The 15,482-nt window shown below is 34.8% G+C and overlaps 1 protein-coding gene across 2 annotated transcripts; it reads left to right on the plus strand.

Moving 5' to 3' along the window:
• Positions 1 to 3,470: 3,470 nt before the first annotated feature.
• Positions 3,471 to 15,075, plus strand: LOC140769666 (protein transport protein SEC16A homolog). Of its 2 annotated transcripts, XM_073110471.1 has the most exons (13): positions 3,490 to 5,669; positions 5,803 to 6,126; positions 9,228 to 9,356; positions 9,434 to 9,556; positions 9,718 to 9,885; positions 10,231 to 10,356; positions 10,439 to 10,573; positions 12,359 to 12,486; positions 12,552 to 12,663; positions 12,760 to 13,071; positions 13,269 to 13,388; positions 13,767 to 14,059; positions 14,161 to 15,075. In XM_073110471.1, the coding sequence occupies exons 1-13, from the start codon at positions 3,930 to 3,932 to the stop codon at positions 14,672 to 14,674; spliced, it is 4,224 nt and encodes a 1,407-aa protein (XP_072966572.1). In that variant the 5' UTR covers positions 3,490 to 3,929; the 3' UTR covers positions 14,675 to 15,075. The 2 variants fall into 2 exon arrangements, 1 of the variants encoding a protein (XP_072966572.1); XR_012105942.1 differs by lacking the exon at positions 14,161 to 15,075 and having other exon boundaries at positions 3,471 to 5,669; positions 13,276 to 13,388; positions 13,767 to 13,791.
• The last annotated feature ends 407 nt before the right edge of the window (positions 15,076 to 15,482 follow it).

The following is a 15,482-nucleotide window of genomic DNA, read 5'->3' on the forward strand; positions in this document are numbered from 1 at the left end:
ATGAAATCCTCCTAGCAAATCTCCAATTCCTATCCCATCTACCATTGGAATAATTGGAAGGATTTGCATACTGGCAAGTCAAAATAAATAGTTGAATAACTAATTTTAATTATCTTACCACTATCTCTGATTAATCATTTACTTATAAATTAAAAGTGTTTAGAGAAATTTGTATAGAAGAAATAGAAAAATTAAGAGATAGAAGAAGAAGAAGAAGAATGGGTAGGAAGAGTAGGAAGAGGAGGAGACTACAAGGCTACTAATTTCTATATTATAGTGTCCCTCAGCATTTAATAAGATATTAAATGATAAAAGAGCAAACTTGGAAAGAAAAAAAAAGAAAAAAAACTTATCGGCAAAGAAAACAAAAAAAAAGAGCATAAGTGACAAAAGTAAAAATTAATTGTGTTTTAGTGCAAATTTCCCCAAAACTATCTATACCCTTAGGAATTATGTTTACTAAATTTTTAGTATCAATCATCCATGTATATCACAATGAATATTTAATTATTCTTATCAGCTTCTTGGAAGCCAGAATACGACCTAAAGTATTTTAATAAATTAAAGTTTTCTTATTTGATTATATATAGAGAGGGAAGGTTAATTATATTTAGCCCCCAGGACTATTATTATATTTTGCATACTACTCTTCATGAATTTTTTTAACCATATTGTAACAACCCGACACTGCCATGTGGCTCTTACGAGGCTTACTCTTCATGTGAGGGTCACATAGAGATTTAGGAACTCAATAACACGCTATCAAAATAAGAAACCTAAACAAATTAAGCAAAATTTGTTATTATATTTACAAAAATTATTAATATATTTTTTCTTCTTCTTTCCTTTTTTTTGTTGTTTTTGCTTCTATTTTTCTTCTTCTTCTTCTTATTTTCTATTGTTGCTTATTCTTGTTCTTATTTTTTTTAATCAATCTATTTTTTTTTCTATACAAGTATTTTTAATCGCTTTTTAATTAATAAAGTAAGAGATTAATTTAAGATAGTGGTGAGATAATTATGATTAATTAAATAACCAAAAGTATAATTTTACATAATTATTATTTATTTCTATGTAAATTATAATTGTGAAGTATATAAATGATCTATAGTGTATAGAAAAAATAATAAAAGTTTTATAAAATAATAAAAATTATTATTATATTTGTAAAAGCCGTTAATATGTCGTGTTTTTTTTCTTCTTCTTCTTTTTCTTTTATCCCTTAATTATTCTCTCTTTTTCTATATAACTATTTCTAATTATTATTTAATTAATAAAATAAAAAATTAATCAGAGATAATGATGAGATAATTATGATTAGTTAATTAATCGAAAATATGACTTTACATGATTATTATTTGTTTCTACGTAAATTATAATTATGAAGTATTATATGTAGTGTATAGAAAAAATAATAAAAGTTGTTAAAAAATCATAAAAATTATTATTACTTACAAAAGTTATTAATACAGCTTCTTCTTTTTTTTCTCTTCTTTTTCTTCTATTCGTCTAAGTTGTTAAGTTGTTCTTTTTTTTCTCCTCTTTTCTTTTTATTTTTCTTCTTCTTCTTCTTTGTTTTCTTTTTTCTTTTCTTCTTCTATCTCTTAATCATTCCATCTTTTATTTTTTCTATACAAGTCTCTCTAATTACTATTTAATTAATAAAATAAAAACTTAATTAGAGATAGTGGTAAGATAATTATTATTAGTTATATAACCAAAAGTATAAATCTGTATAATTATTATTTGTCTATATAAATTATAATAGTGAAGTATGTAAATTCTATAGTATATAGAGAAAACAACGAAAGTTATTAAAAAATAATAAAATTTGTTATTATATTTATGAAAGTTGTTAATATATTTTTTTTCTTCTTCTTTGTTGTTGCTTCTTATTCTTATTATTCTACTTCTTCTAATTTTTCTACTACTTTTTCTTCTTCGTTTCTTCTTATTCTTTTATTTCTTAATCCTTTTCCTTTTTTATTTAACTAATCATAATTATCTCATCACTATTTATGATTAATTTTTTATTTTATTAATTAGATAGCGATTAGAGAGACTTATATAAAAAGAAAAAAATAATTAAGGGATAGAAGAAGGAAAAAAAAAGAATGAATAAATATTAACTTTTTTATATTTATTAATAATTTTCATAAATATAATAATAAATTTTATTATTATATTAATAATAAAAGAAGTAAAAGAAGAAGAAGGAAAGAAGTAAAAGAAGAAGAATATATATTAATAATTTTCATAAATATAATAATAAATTTTATAACTTTTTTAATAACTTTCGTTATTTTTTCTAGACATTGCAAAATTTACATATTTGATCATTACAATTTACATAAAAATAAATAGTAATTATGTAGAGTAATGTTTTTTGTTATTTAAATAATATAATTATCTCACCACTATTTCTAATTAATCCCTTACTTTATTAATTAAAAAGTGATTAGAGAGCTTATATAGAAAACAGAGAGAACAATTAAGGAATATAAGAAGAAGAGGAAGAAGTAGAAGAAGATGAACAGCAACAATAAAAAGGAAGAAGGAGAAGTAAGTATATTAACAACTTTTGCAAATATAATAACAAATTTTATTATTTTTTCTATACACTTTTTATACATTATAGAATTTAAATATTTCACAATTATAATTCACATATAAACAAATAATAATCATATAGAGTTATATTTTTAGTTACTTAACTAATCCTAATTATTTCATCATTATCTCTGATTAATTTATTAATTAAAAATAATTAGAGAGATTTTAATATATACAGAAAGAAAGATTAAGAAATAGAATAAGAAGTAGCAGCAGATAAAAAGGAGAAAGAGAAGAGAAAAAAAATAATAAAGAATATCAATATATGAAGTAGAAGATGAATAAAATGAACAAGAAGAAGATGTAAAAAAAAGAGTACAAAGCCATTTATCTCTTTTATAGTATTCGGTCAATATTTAATAAGATATCGAAGCGATAGAATAAACAAAATTGAAAGGAAAAGAGAAAAAAAAAACCTCATAAATAAAAAAAAGGATTTGACTCACAAAAATATAAATATAAATAAAGTTGGTGTTTGATACAAATAACCTTAAAAATAATTTAATTGGAAAAACCGGTAACGGTATTATCGCATGGAGGAATAATAGCCGACTTCCAGCAAAATTTATATCATTTAACAGTGCACTCTCCTACTCCTCCTCTCTGTTCTCCGCGTGGTCACCACCCACCCTTCCATGTGGCGGTAAAACGACGGAAAGGGTTCAAAGTATAAATAACCAAAAATATAAGGGGAAACATGCAAGAAAAGAGCACAAGAGATAAAATAAATGTAGGCTTCGTTAGGTGCGTCATTAATTATACCAGGAAAACACCCCAATTGCATGAATTGCCAAATTACCATCTTTTTGGCATTCATACGCCGCTTTGAATCGGGGGAATTATTGGGTAATGTTAGCTGATCGGATTAAAATTTATTGAGGAAAATAATTTAAAATGAGAGAGAGAAACTTCAAATGGATGGATGGTGAGATTTCGGCTGTTTCATGAGCGACTCCTTCCCGTTTCTTCGATTCCCACCTTCTCTGATCGAATCTCGCTTCCTCTGACGCTCGCTTTCTCGGTACGTATTCATTTCTAGCGTTTGGATTCTTTCTCGACTCGATTGCCCTCGAAAATTTGCGTTTCTTTTCCCGTCCTTGTTGGCCTCGGATCGGCCGGAACGGATCCATGGTTAGGGGACCCTAGATCCCGCTCGTTGATGGTGTTTTGATTCAAGTTTCTGTTTACAATTAGACGGTTTTTGGTCGGATCTTGGTGGGATCGCTGGAGATCAGCTCGATTTGAGCCGATTTGATGGGTAGAGCCGTTAGATTGTAAATTGGAAGGGAAAAGTTAGAAATTTTTTTTTGGATCGGATGGCGTCTCCTCCTCTGTTTCCGGTGGAGGATCAAACGGACGAGGATTTCTTTGACAGGCTCGTGGAAGATGACTTTGGCATGGAGGGATCTCATTCTGAATCTAAGGGCATGGTTAGGGATTTCTCCAGTCTCAGCTTAGGTGATGAGGGAAACTCTTTAGAAGAACCGGGGGATTCTGAGTTTGCCTCAGAATTGGATTACACACAGAACAACAACACCTTGCAGTCCTTGGAGGCTCACAAACATGACGCTTCTTTCGATGCGGAGAGTGTGCTGATTGGTTCTTCAGATGTCAGATCAGCTCAATTGGGCAGTACCACGGAAAATACTGAAGAGGTTGAGTCGCCTGGTTCCTCAATGCTGAAGAGCAGCGGATCTAAGGGAACCAGTGTCAAGGAGGTACAGTGGAGTGCTTTCGGTGCGAACACACAACAGTTTGTCCAGGGCGGTTTTGATTCTGATTCGAATTTCTCGATGGGAGATGGATCTCTGCATGACTGGAAGGCTGATGCTAAACCCAAACAAGGTTTTATGGAAAGCCCGAAACAAGGTCTTATGGAAAACATGAATCAAGGTTTTATGGAAAACCCTCTTGAAAATCAGACTGCTTGTGTTGGTTCCTCTGATATACAAGACACCCAAATCTATAGGTCTGGGACTGAGCAGGTTGTGGATGCAAATGACCCGCAGTACTGGGAGAATCTTTACCCAGGTTGGAAATATGACCCAAGTACTGGGCAGTGGTATCAATTGGATAATTTCAATGCCACCTCAAATGGACAATGGGACAACAGTGCTGCAAGTGTAAAACCTCAAGATAACTATGAAGAGAATGCTCATGCTACTGCTTATGAAACTGCATCTGTGGAATCAGATATTTCTTATCTGCAAAAAACGGCTCAATCGGTGTTGGAAACCATAGCGGAGGAGAGTACAATAAGTAATGTTTCTAACTGCAATCAGGAACTGTCGGGGAGCACAGAATACCCACCAAATATGGTGTTTGATATTCAATATCCTGGATGGTATTATGACACAAATACTCAACAGTGGTATACCCTGGAATCATACATGCAGTCCACGCAAATGATGGTGAAGGGTTTGGTAAGTGAAGACCAGAGTTCATTAGCTGGTTTAACAGAAGGAAACCACAATTTGTACAATGAACCAGGTCATTCTGAGAGAAGTACCATTCAAAATCAGGGTAGCCAGGAATTGGAAGGGGACTGGAATGCTTCCACAATTAACTATAATCGGCAGAATCTGTGGCAACCAGAAGCAGTTGGTAACAGTCAAGATAGTCAATATGTGTCAGGAAACAATCTTGCACAGAGCTTCTACGGTTCTATGGAGCATTCAGGGAGCCATACAAATCAACAGATTGGTTTCAAGACTTCTGAACATAATACAATCCATAATTATGGTAACTTTAATGGCATAATTGAGTCTCAGAGCTTTGTTCCTGCAGAAAGTGCGTTTCGGTTTAATCCGAAAACGGTGGAGCAGAGTCCGCAAGTGCATTTTCCTAATAGCATCACTAATGATCAAAACATAATTAGCTTATCGCAGCAATCATTTCAGAATACAGATGCATCTTATTCTCAGTTATCTTATACTCCTTATGAAGGGATGTCATCAGCTGGACGTCCAGCACATGCCTTAGTTGCATTTGGATTTTGTGGCAAACTCATAGTCATGAAAAATGCCAACTCTTTCAGCACAAACTTTGGAAACCAGGTGGGATTCAAACTCGTTCCACTTCAATCTGACCAGCTGTAAAAGAAAAAAACTTGATATATTAGTTGCAAATTTCTACTTTTAATCTTTATTAGAGGTTCTGCAACTAACCTTTGCTTTTGTTTACATTAAGGGAACTTCCGGTGGTACAGTCTCAATTCTTACCTTAGCGGAGATTTTCATGGATAAAAATGATGCTTCAATCGTGACTAATTACGGTGCCTCTCATTATTTCCATGCTTTATGTCAACAATCTTTCCCTGGCCCTCTTGTTGGTGGGAATGCTGCCACCAAGGATATAAACAGATGGGTTGATGAGAGGATCATGAATTGTGAATCTTCTTGCACAGACATCCGGAAAGGAGAAAGTTTGAGGTTGCTTCTTTCATTGTTGAAGATATTATGTCAACATTATGGGAAACTTCGATCTCCATTTGGGACAAATCTATCACAGGAGGTATGTTTTGTTCTTTTCTTTTCTTTTTTGTCGCTTTCTTGAACTCAATATTTTCCGAACATATTTAGAGTCCATATGTGTACCTGTCCAGTTTATAGGGATATTTCCCTTTAAAAAAATATTATGACTTTAGTTGCCCACTTTTGTTCCTCTGGTTAGGTACTCTTCCCAGTTTCTATGCATGGAACTAATCCATTATCTTGTCAAGTAAACAAATTGTAATTTAAAGATCCCATAGTAAGCAGATTGACAGAGAATTTATTATCCTATTTCTTTTGCAAATGTTCTGACTTTTAAGGATAATCATGATTTTTCTCCTTTTCATTTTCTACTGCTTATCTTCTCTAAGGTACCAATAGAAGACAAGTGTAGATTCAGTCTTAACTCTACGTCTCTACGGAATCAGACAGAGATGTCAACTTGTAGGAAGCCGCGTAAGTGTAACTCATCTTGAATCTGAGATAATAAGAGAGTGATGGATCGTCAATTTCTCTTTCAAATCCTCTTTTAGATCATTTATGCAACTAAGGAATGAAAATCCTCGAGGTATTCTTGCGCGGTCCTGAATTTTTTGTACAAATTTTTGGAATAGGGTTGCCAATTATCAAGAAATCTCTCTTAAGATTCTCACTCTTTCAATGCCAGGAGTTGATCATTCCTTACTGTTTCTAACTCTATTTGTTGTTGCTTCACCATACTAAGGCCCTTTTAATTTGAGGTTAACATTTTTTAACTGTTTCATTGACAATAGCAACTTGCAAGTGCAGATGGACAATAGACTAACAAAATCCTTCAGAGTTTGAGTATTCTTCAATTGTGTCCACAACAACCCCAGAATTACCCAAGGCATGTAGACTAGGTGCTTCCACCAGACAAGGGCTATGATAGTGGCCTAGATGATCATGCCACTGACAGGGGACATAGACATGATTTGTTGATAAGGCTCCTAGGCCAGTCATATGGTGGGACAATAGCATTATGGTGGGTGTGGGACTATAGGTGACTCTAAATGTGGATTAAAGTGGACTTTCTTTATTGGGCACAGTTAGTGGATTAAGTTCCTGAGTGGAAATAGGCTTGTTTAAATGTCAGTATGACACTAACTAGCACTGTTCTTCTAGTCACTGATTGAGAAATTTATAGATCAATCAAATCTAATTGATTAAGGGGAACAAAACCAAGATTATCTTGAAGCCCAAGATGAGCATGTTAATCTAGTAGAGATTAACCTCTTTCAAAATGATGTCACAGGTGATGTGGAATTCTTGCTCCACACACAGTATTGTTGACTCCAAAAGCTCCTTCTATCGATGCTTGACCTAGGCAAGATCTTTTTAATATATGAGGGCTATGGTCTGTCATAATTGACAGTGAAAACAGTGAGAATATATGATGATTGACTACTTGACTTACCTGGAAACTTAGAACCCTACTAAGCTGGTCTAAAGTGGAGATGGAATCCTAATGATGAGTCCACGTCTAATTAAGTTTTCGATGGGAAGATATATTGATGCGGACATCATTGATAGGACATGATAGCGTGTGTACTAACGTAGGAGGTATCCACATTTGATGATTCCTTCTATAGTTTGTTATGATCAATTTTGTATTTTTATTTATTTAGGGTGTTTTTTGCTTATTTCTATTATAGGTTTATATATAGATGATACACTTAGTTAGGATTTTATCTAATTAGCTAAATCCAGTTCTGCGTAGTTTTGAAAAAATATTTGTAGAATATTCAACACATATCTAAATAATATCAAACCAGTTGAAGAAGGTCAACTTTGATATTCATGACTTCTTCAGATTCGGAATATATCTATTAGGGTTTTATATTCGGAATAAAAGGTATTCGGAGAAGATAAGGAATACTGGTTTAGTTGGTTTATTAAGGTTTTATATTGTTTTAGGACTTGTTGGCTAGCCTCTATAAATGTGGATGTGACACAATTTTATATTGCTATTGGATTATTGATTTCTTGCCTCCTATCTTCTCTCTAGACTCCTCCCTCCTCCCTTTTCGCCATCCTTTCACCTCTACCGTTGGCAAGGTTTCTCCTCTTCTTTAGGATCTCGACCACTTCGTTCGTTTCGTCTACTTTCCTTAATCACTTCCACAATTCACCCTCATCTCCATACCCATCCATAACCCTAATATTCACTCCACCCGTCACCACCACTATCACCTACGTTATTCTGTATTTTCGTCTCTGCTACAGTTTGAATTTGCGAAGGGCGTAAATACGAAAGTTGAAGATTAGGAAGATACGGATCCAACCCAATTGGTTTCGTAATTTCTAACTACCGGAGAATATTTGACGAATATTTTCCCACGGTTGCGCGGACTGCTTTCTGTAATAAATTCAGATCTTAAGGAATTATTCCGTAGCCGATCGTTTGGTTCCAGAACTTATCAAATTGGTATCAGAGCCTATCACTTTGGCATCAGAGCCTATCAATTGGTATCAGAGCTTATCAATAGACCCTTTGTGTTTTCTTTGCATGCATGCTTCATATTTAGCTATACCAAGCCCAAAAAAGGAAGCAGGGTTATGTTAGTCTTCTTGATGGCCATCTATCTAGGTAGTCAAGGAGCAATGCTACCTCCATATTCTAGCCATACCTATGTTATATGTGATACTCATGAATAATTCATGAAGATGTATCAAATACTTCATTTTCTTATCCATGTGATGATTTATAGCTTCAAATTCTTTTCTTTATTCTTGGTATTAGCAGCTAATAACTTTGTCATAGATAGTTTTGTTGATGAATAAGTCGAAGATGTGGTTAATATATAATATCACATGTTATAACAATAATTTCTTGATTAAAGATAATACAAGCATCACAATTATATACCTTTCCTCCAGTGGCATGTATATGCTATACACTTGAATGTATAGTGTCCTTGTTTCTTGAGATTCGTTGTATCAATGAATCAACATCACCAATATAATGCCATATCCTTATCCATGTTTCATACCTAGGTAGAATTTGCTATCTTTCTAGCAATTGCCAAATATGGTTTGTGTTTGTACCATTTGTATTGTTTACTATTTCAACCTTTTCATCTGAATTCTGTTACTCGCCAATAGGAAACTGATGGTCCAGAAACTGCAGTAACTAAGCTTTTTGCATCTGCTAAGGGAAGCGATGCTCGTTCAAGAGAATATGGTTCTCTCTCTCATTGCATGCAAAATCTTCCCTCTGAAGACCAGATCCGGGTAATCTTATTTCCATATTTTTTAAATATTTTTACATGTCTATGGGTAGTTGATACACAATACTGAAAATTCCCCAGGCTACCGCTATTGAGGTACAAAACCTTCTAGTTTCTGGTAGAAGGAAAGAGGCCCTTCAGTATGCTCAGGAAGGTCAGTTGTGGGGACCTGCCCTTGTTCTTGCTGCGCAGCTTGGTGATAAGGTTTAGCAACAAATTTTGGCTTTGCATAATGTGCATTCTTTATTGATTGCTTTGTCATAGGTTGCTTAGGTTTTTTCTTGAGCATATTGTTTTCCTCTTTTAGCTGTGTATAATTTTTTCTTTTTTCTCTAAATTTCTGCTTTTCTTGAACTTTGATGCAGTTTTATGTTGATACTGTGAAAAAGATGGCATATCGTCAGTATATATCTGGATCACCTTTAAGGACATTGTGTCTACTTATTGCTGGCCAACCTGCAGATGTATTTTCTGTAGATAGCTCTACCAACAGCTCATATGATGCTGCAAATGCCTCAAAACAGCCTATTGGGGTAAGTTACTGCTTATAGTTTCTTGTAGAACATGTGGTTGATGATTTTGCTTGCTATTTAGTTTGTTATTTCAGTAACCTTTAATGAATAAATCAGGAGTATTTAGATGACTTATGCTATAGAACTTTCAGAACCCTTGATGGGAGGATCAATTAATAAAGTTTGCATTATTATATTGTCTTCTGATGCTTTTTGTGCCATGTAGGGATGAATAGTCTTTTTGTGAACTCATTTGAAATTAGATCCATTATTAACTAGTTTGTAGCTTTTGGTTAATTTGAAATTAGGAGATTCTTTGATATATTTGCACTAGTGAGCTCACATGTCTTTTTATGAGATATATAGATTCAACCCTGTGGCATGTTAGATGGTTGGGAAGAGAATTTGGCCATAATAACGGCAAATAGGACGAAAGATGATGAACTGGTTATGATTCATCTTGGAGATTGCCTTTGGAAAGAGAGAGCGGAGGTTTGTAAGTCATCCTTGTAGCCAATTTGGTTCAGTTTGATAGAGTTGCTTGATATATTTCATCTTACATGTCTTTGGATAGGTAACTGCTGCGCACATTTGCTACCTGGTTGCCGAAGCAAATTTTGAGTCATACTCTGAAAGTTCAAGACTGTGTCTTATTGGGGCGGACCACTGGAAATGTCCTCGAACATTTGCCAGCCCTGAAGCTATTCAGGTCTTATCCTTTTCTACTTCATTGACATTCTTCTGTCAGCTTCAGAAAAAGTTCTCGCCCATTTGATTATTGTGCAAGTACTGTTCTTTGATGTGAACTATCTTTTCTTATGATGATTTAGTTTATTTAATGGATTTCCAAGCCAGTCACCATGGTGGGCCTGTGCCAATCACAGTACTGCAAATGTATGCTAATGCTAAAAGACATGACAGGTGAAATTGTCCATGATGTGTGGATGGCTAACCTGCATTCCTCTGTCATTGGGATGGCACTATTATGCTTTTTCTCCTCAACTGTTTGCTAGCATAAAACTATAATTGAATGCTGACATTCTTGTCCGAGATCTCACATGATCTAATCTGTTAGATAGTTTATCTTTTACCTTCAATTGTTGAAGCTGTTTTTCCTCAGATGTCTAAGTTATCTCCTCTAAAGAGAAGTCAATAGTCATATCTACATTAGGATATAAAAAATTTAAACTACAATTGAAGAATAGCAACATATGTTTTTAAATGTGCACTTATTTTCCATTTGTCTTTGATATGGAATAAAATTGCCATCGATTTGGAGGAAAGAAGCTTGCAGTTCAAACTTACAAGTGTTGAAATTTCATCTACTCTCTATCTGTTTTCATGTTGGCCTAATCGCATGGTTATTATGTCTTTCCAGCATTGTTAGAAAAGTTATCTTCGTAATCATTGTGGCCTACTATGCTCTGCTGTCTAAATACCTATTTGATAGTAGAGGAAATTATTTCTTTATCTGAGTAGTTTTCTCTCCTTTCATTTAATAGTGATCTTTTAATTGATTAACTTATTTTCAGTTATTGCTTACTGTATTTCACTTTAGTTACTTGTTTGAGTCGATTGTTCTCTAAATCATGGCATTCATAATAGATTTGCATTATAAGTGAAAGTAACTTTTGGAGCTTTAAATGTCTATCAAGGGGCCGGAATTTTTCACTGAAAGTTGTTTTAAGTCTTTTATTCCCTCATGTTTTTCTTGTCCTGTAAATGAGCCTACTTGGACACATGGGGCATAGGGAAAGAGCCTACTTGGACATGAGAAGTCACTTCCTGTTCTGCTATCCCTGAGTAGCGTGGCTGATGTGAAACACCTTCGTAAAGCAGAAGCTATCGATCATTTTTTTGTTGTAAAATAGAATGTCCAACATCTGTTTGACGGGCTTGCTTTAATTTAGCATACCAGAAGAGGGCAATTTAAGATGATATTGCTTCAGGAAGAGGATATTGTCAGTTTCTTTGTGTTCAAATATGAGGATTGTACTTGAATGCTATTGTGCTTTTGCCATTGATTCGTCAAACCTTGTTGGTTGGCAATTATAGATTTCCTTGAATTGAATTTTATAGTAATTCCTGGTTTTATGAGCATAAAATGGATTGCTTAACTAATGGTACATGGCCGCAATTTATAGTAGGTATCTATGTTGCCCAGTAAGGTTGCTGGTTTAAAAAATAAATTGCTAACATCATATTAACTTATTAAGGACAACATGTTGTTGGGTTTTTTTATCAGAAGACCAACCGTTGATGGGTTAAAGTTTGGACCCGGAGAAATAGATGTGCAAAAATTGCAAGGGCAGAAGAACTCCTTTTCCTTAGTTACCTTAAAACTTATTCTCTGTTGTTTTGATTGCAGTCAGTTAAAATTAATATGATAGAATATCCTCTCATCACTTGTTTGAATTATGTTTCCTATTGTCAACTCTCATAGGCTCATAGCTATTTGCCATAAGCTAATTCATTCTTTGCAATATCATCACAGAGGACAGAACTGTATGAATATTCGAAGGTACTTGGTAATTCCCAGTATAACCTGCTACAATTTCAGCCATACAAGTTAATCTATGCCTACATGCTGGCCGAAGTGGGGAAGCTTGCCGATTCTTTGAGGTAGGTTTTCAGTTAGTCTGTTCTCCTTAGTAGGTTTTCCTATCTCATATTAACCTGCTATCTAGGTATTGTCAAGCTTCTTTAAAGTTGCTAAAATCCTCTAGTCGTGCTCCTGAAATTGAGACATGGAAGTCATTGTTTTCATCCCTTGAGGAACGGATACGTATCCATCAGCAGGTAGTGTTACTAATGGCAAATTGTTTGATATATGTTTCTCTAATTAGACTGTTCTCTGATTTTTTTTTTCCTTTTTCCGTCATGCTACTTCTTCAGGGTGGATACAACACTAACCTTGCCCCGGCTAAACTTGTTGGAAAGCTGTTCACTTCCATTGATAGATCTATCCACCGTATGATTGGTGCACCACCTTTGTCCCCTACCCAAATACCACAGGATAGTGTAAATGATAAAAATAGCTATCCTGTTGCACCAAAAGTTGTAAATAGTCAGTCGGCAGTGGCCATGTCAACGTTGATGCCATCAGCATCAGTAGAGTCTATAAGCGAGTGGACAGTTGATAGTGGTAGGAAGAGTATGCACAACAGAAGCATTTCAGAGCCAGATTTTGGTAGAAGCCCGAAGCAGGTGGTTTCTCTTCTCATATGAATAACGTTCAATTGAAGTTCAATTTTCGTTTTTGTGGTTATGTAAATCTAAACAGTATAGTCTTAATATAGTTTTCTGTTCCTAGATCATCTTTCAACAATGGAATTAATAAATTTTGCTTGTGTTTGAAAATGAAAAAGAAAATCTTTCCTGACATTATGTTGAATTTATAAAAGAATGCAGGCTTAGATGGTGCACAAAACAAAGCATCAGAATCAGGTGGATCACGATTTGGGCGAATTGGCTCTCATCTTTTTCAGAAAACAATGGGATGGGTTTCAAGATCTCATCATCAGGTATCTCTACAATTCCTAATCACATTTCTTCCATCTTTTCCTTTCTTGAGTTATTTGTGTACCTATAATTTCTTCTTATTTGTGAAAAAACCTCTCCTTTCCCCGATATAGCCATAGAACTTCACATTAGTTTATAAGAATTATATATCATATTTTGTAACTAAAATTTCCTCTCCCCTTTTTCTACTTTTTGAAAAGCGCACCTCCTGGGTATTTACTCAAGACATTAAATATACTAGGAATTTTCCTTATGAATTAGGCAAGTCGAATTTCAAATATTGTCAAAGGAGAAGTTTTTCCACGAGAAGAATATAATAGGCAGTGATGAAATTATATTTGATCTGTGTCAATCATGCACCTGCTTATTTATTATTGAAGGCAAAACTGGGTGAGAGCAACAAGTTCTACTATGATGAAAAGCTAAAGAGATGGGTGGAGGAAGGTGCTGAGGCTCCAGCAGAGGAACCAGCCCTACCACCACCTCCAACATCATTCGAGAATGGCACACCAGATTACAACATAAACGATACTTTCAGGTATGCAGGCAATACTGCTAATGGGATCCCAGAAGTGAAACCAGCAAATCTCTCAGAGCATAGCTCCGGGATACCACCAATTCCTCCCAGCCAGAACCAATTCTCAGCACGTGGCAGAATGGGTGTTCGGTCAAGGTGATATTTGTCATTCCATTCCATTTCATTTTAACTGCTGTATTGAATTCATATTTTTCTAAGGGAAGGATAGTCATATAGCAAAGGGTTCTTTTCCTCAGATATGTAGATACATTTAACAAGGGTGGCGTAAGTACAACAAGCATATTTCAGCCATCTGCTGCCGCTCCATCTGTGAAACTGGCATCCGCTACAAAATTTTTCATCCCAACTGCACCGTCCAACATTGTTGAACAGAGAGCTGATGAAGCTGGAGAAGGAAGCCATGAAACCACAATGCTTGAAGAGCCATCTACATCGATACCAACAGACACATCATTTTCTTCACCATCGTCATCATCATCATCATTCATACAACGGTCTCCAAGCATGGACCTGTCGACACCTAATGGAATCAAGGGACCAGGACCTGCATTAGTGAGCGGTAATGGTTCATTATCACGAGCTTCATCATGGGGTGGAACATTTACAGACTCGACTGCTGCAACAGCGCAAATAAAGCCTCTATCATCTTTCATGCCTGGTAACCCCTCGCACAATCGTTCTAGCAGCAGCTCATCCCTGCAGTTCAATAGTAGCTCTTTGGCAGATGATCTTCATGAGGTTGAACTCTAGTCACTATTTCACTTGTTCATCAGACCCACTTCTCCCCAGAAAGCCAAGCAGGGGTCATAGCATGAGTTAGTTTTACACACCTTGTGAGAAATCGACCATTTTTCTATGTATCACAGTTGAGATTTTTCGTAAAGCTATGTTCCTAGGGTAAATAGGTGTTTCACATGAAAAGCATGTGGGCGCAGCGTCACTTGTACAGATAATTTGTCGATTTATTGAAGATCAAAGTCCCATGATTAATCTGTTTTAGACTTTCTTGTATGGAAGAACAATAATTAATTCTTTACCTCTCTGAATCTTTTCAGCAGGTTGAGTTTACTGTAATCCCGGGATTCAGTTGTATTTTGTTGAGCTACCGCAAATTTTTAATGTGAAAAAACTTTTCCTCCCTTTTCTCTTCTTATGATTGCAATTGTGCAGATTGTTGCAGTGCGCTTTGTTCATTTATAGGTTCTCTTTGGTTTAAGAGGTCCCAATTGTGCTACTTATTTCAATCTGCTTTATATCTTCTCTTTTATGGTTAACTCTACCAGGTTCCTAACTCTATTAGGTATGTAAATATGTATCTATACAATAACAAGAATTTCAGTTCCAAGCAACATGATCCATATTTAGGTCTATTCAAGTGTTCCCAAAAGCGCTCAGCGAGCCCATAATATCTTTAAGAGGTTTCCTGGTGCTCAGCACATACCAAGTGCCATGAACCTCAAGTGGGTCCCAAGCTATTTTACTAATTTTTTTTCTAAATTGTCTATTCTACATAAAAGTATAAAACTCAAAGAGAATTATTTGGTATATCACATTAAGT

The sequence above is a fragment of the Typha angustifolia genome, chromosome 11 (assembly GCF_048772165.1).
Source record: "Typha angustifolia cultivar Huaian chromosome 11, ASM4877216v1, whole genome shotgun sequence".
NCBI lineage: Eukaryota > Viridiplantae > Streptophyta > Magnoliopsida > Poales > Typhaceae > Typha > Typha angustifolia.

Excerpts from the sequence above, each read along its gene's own strand:
- LOC140769666 (XM_073110471.1), top strand. The coding sequence starts at position 3,930 with ATGGCGTCTCCTCCTCTGTTTCCGGTGGAGGATCAAACGGACGAGGAT. Across the intron at positions 5,670-5,802 it reads GCACAAACTTTGGAAACCAG|GGAACTTCCGGTGGTACAGT; the intron begins GTGGGATTCAAA and ends GTTTACATTAAG. Across the intron at positions 9,357-9,433 it reads CCTCTGAAGACCAGATCCGG|GCTACCGCTATTGAGGTACA; the intron begins GTAATCTTATTT and ends AAAATTCCCCAG.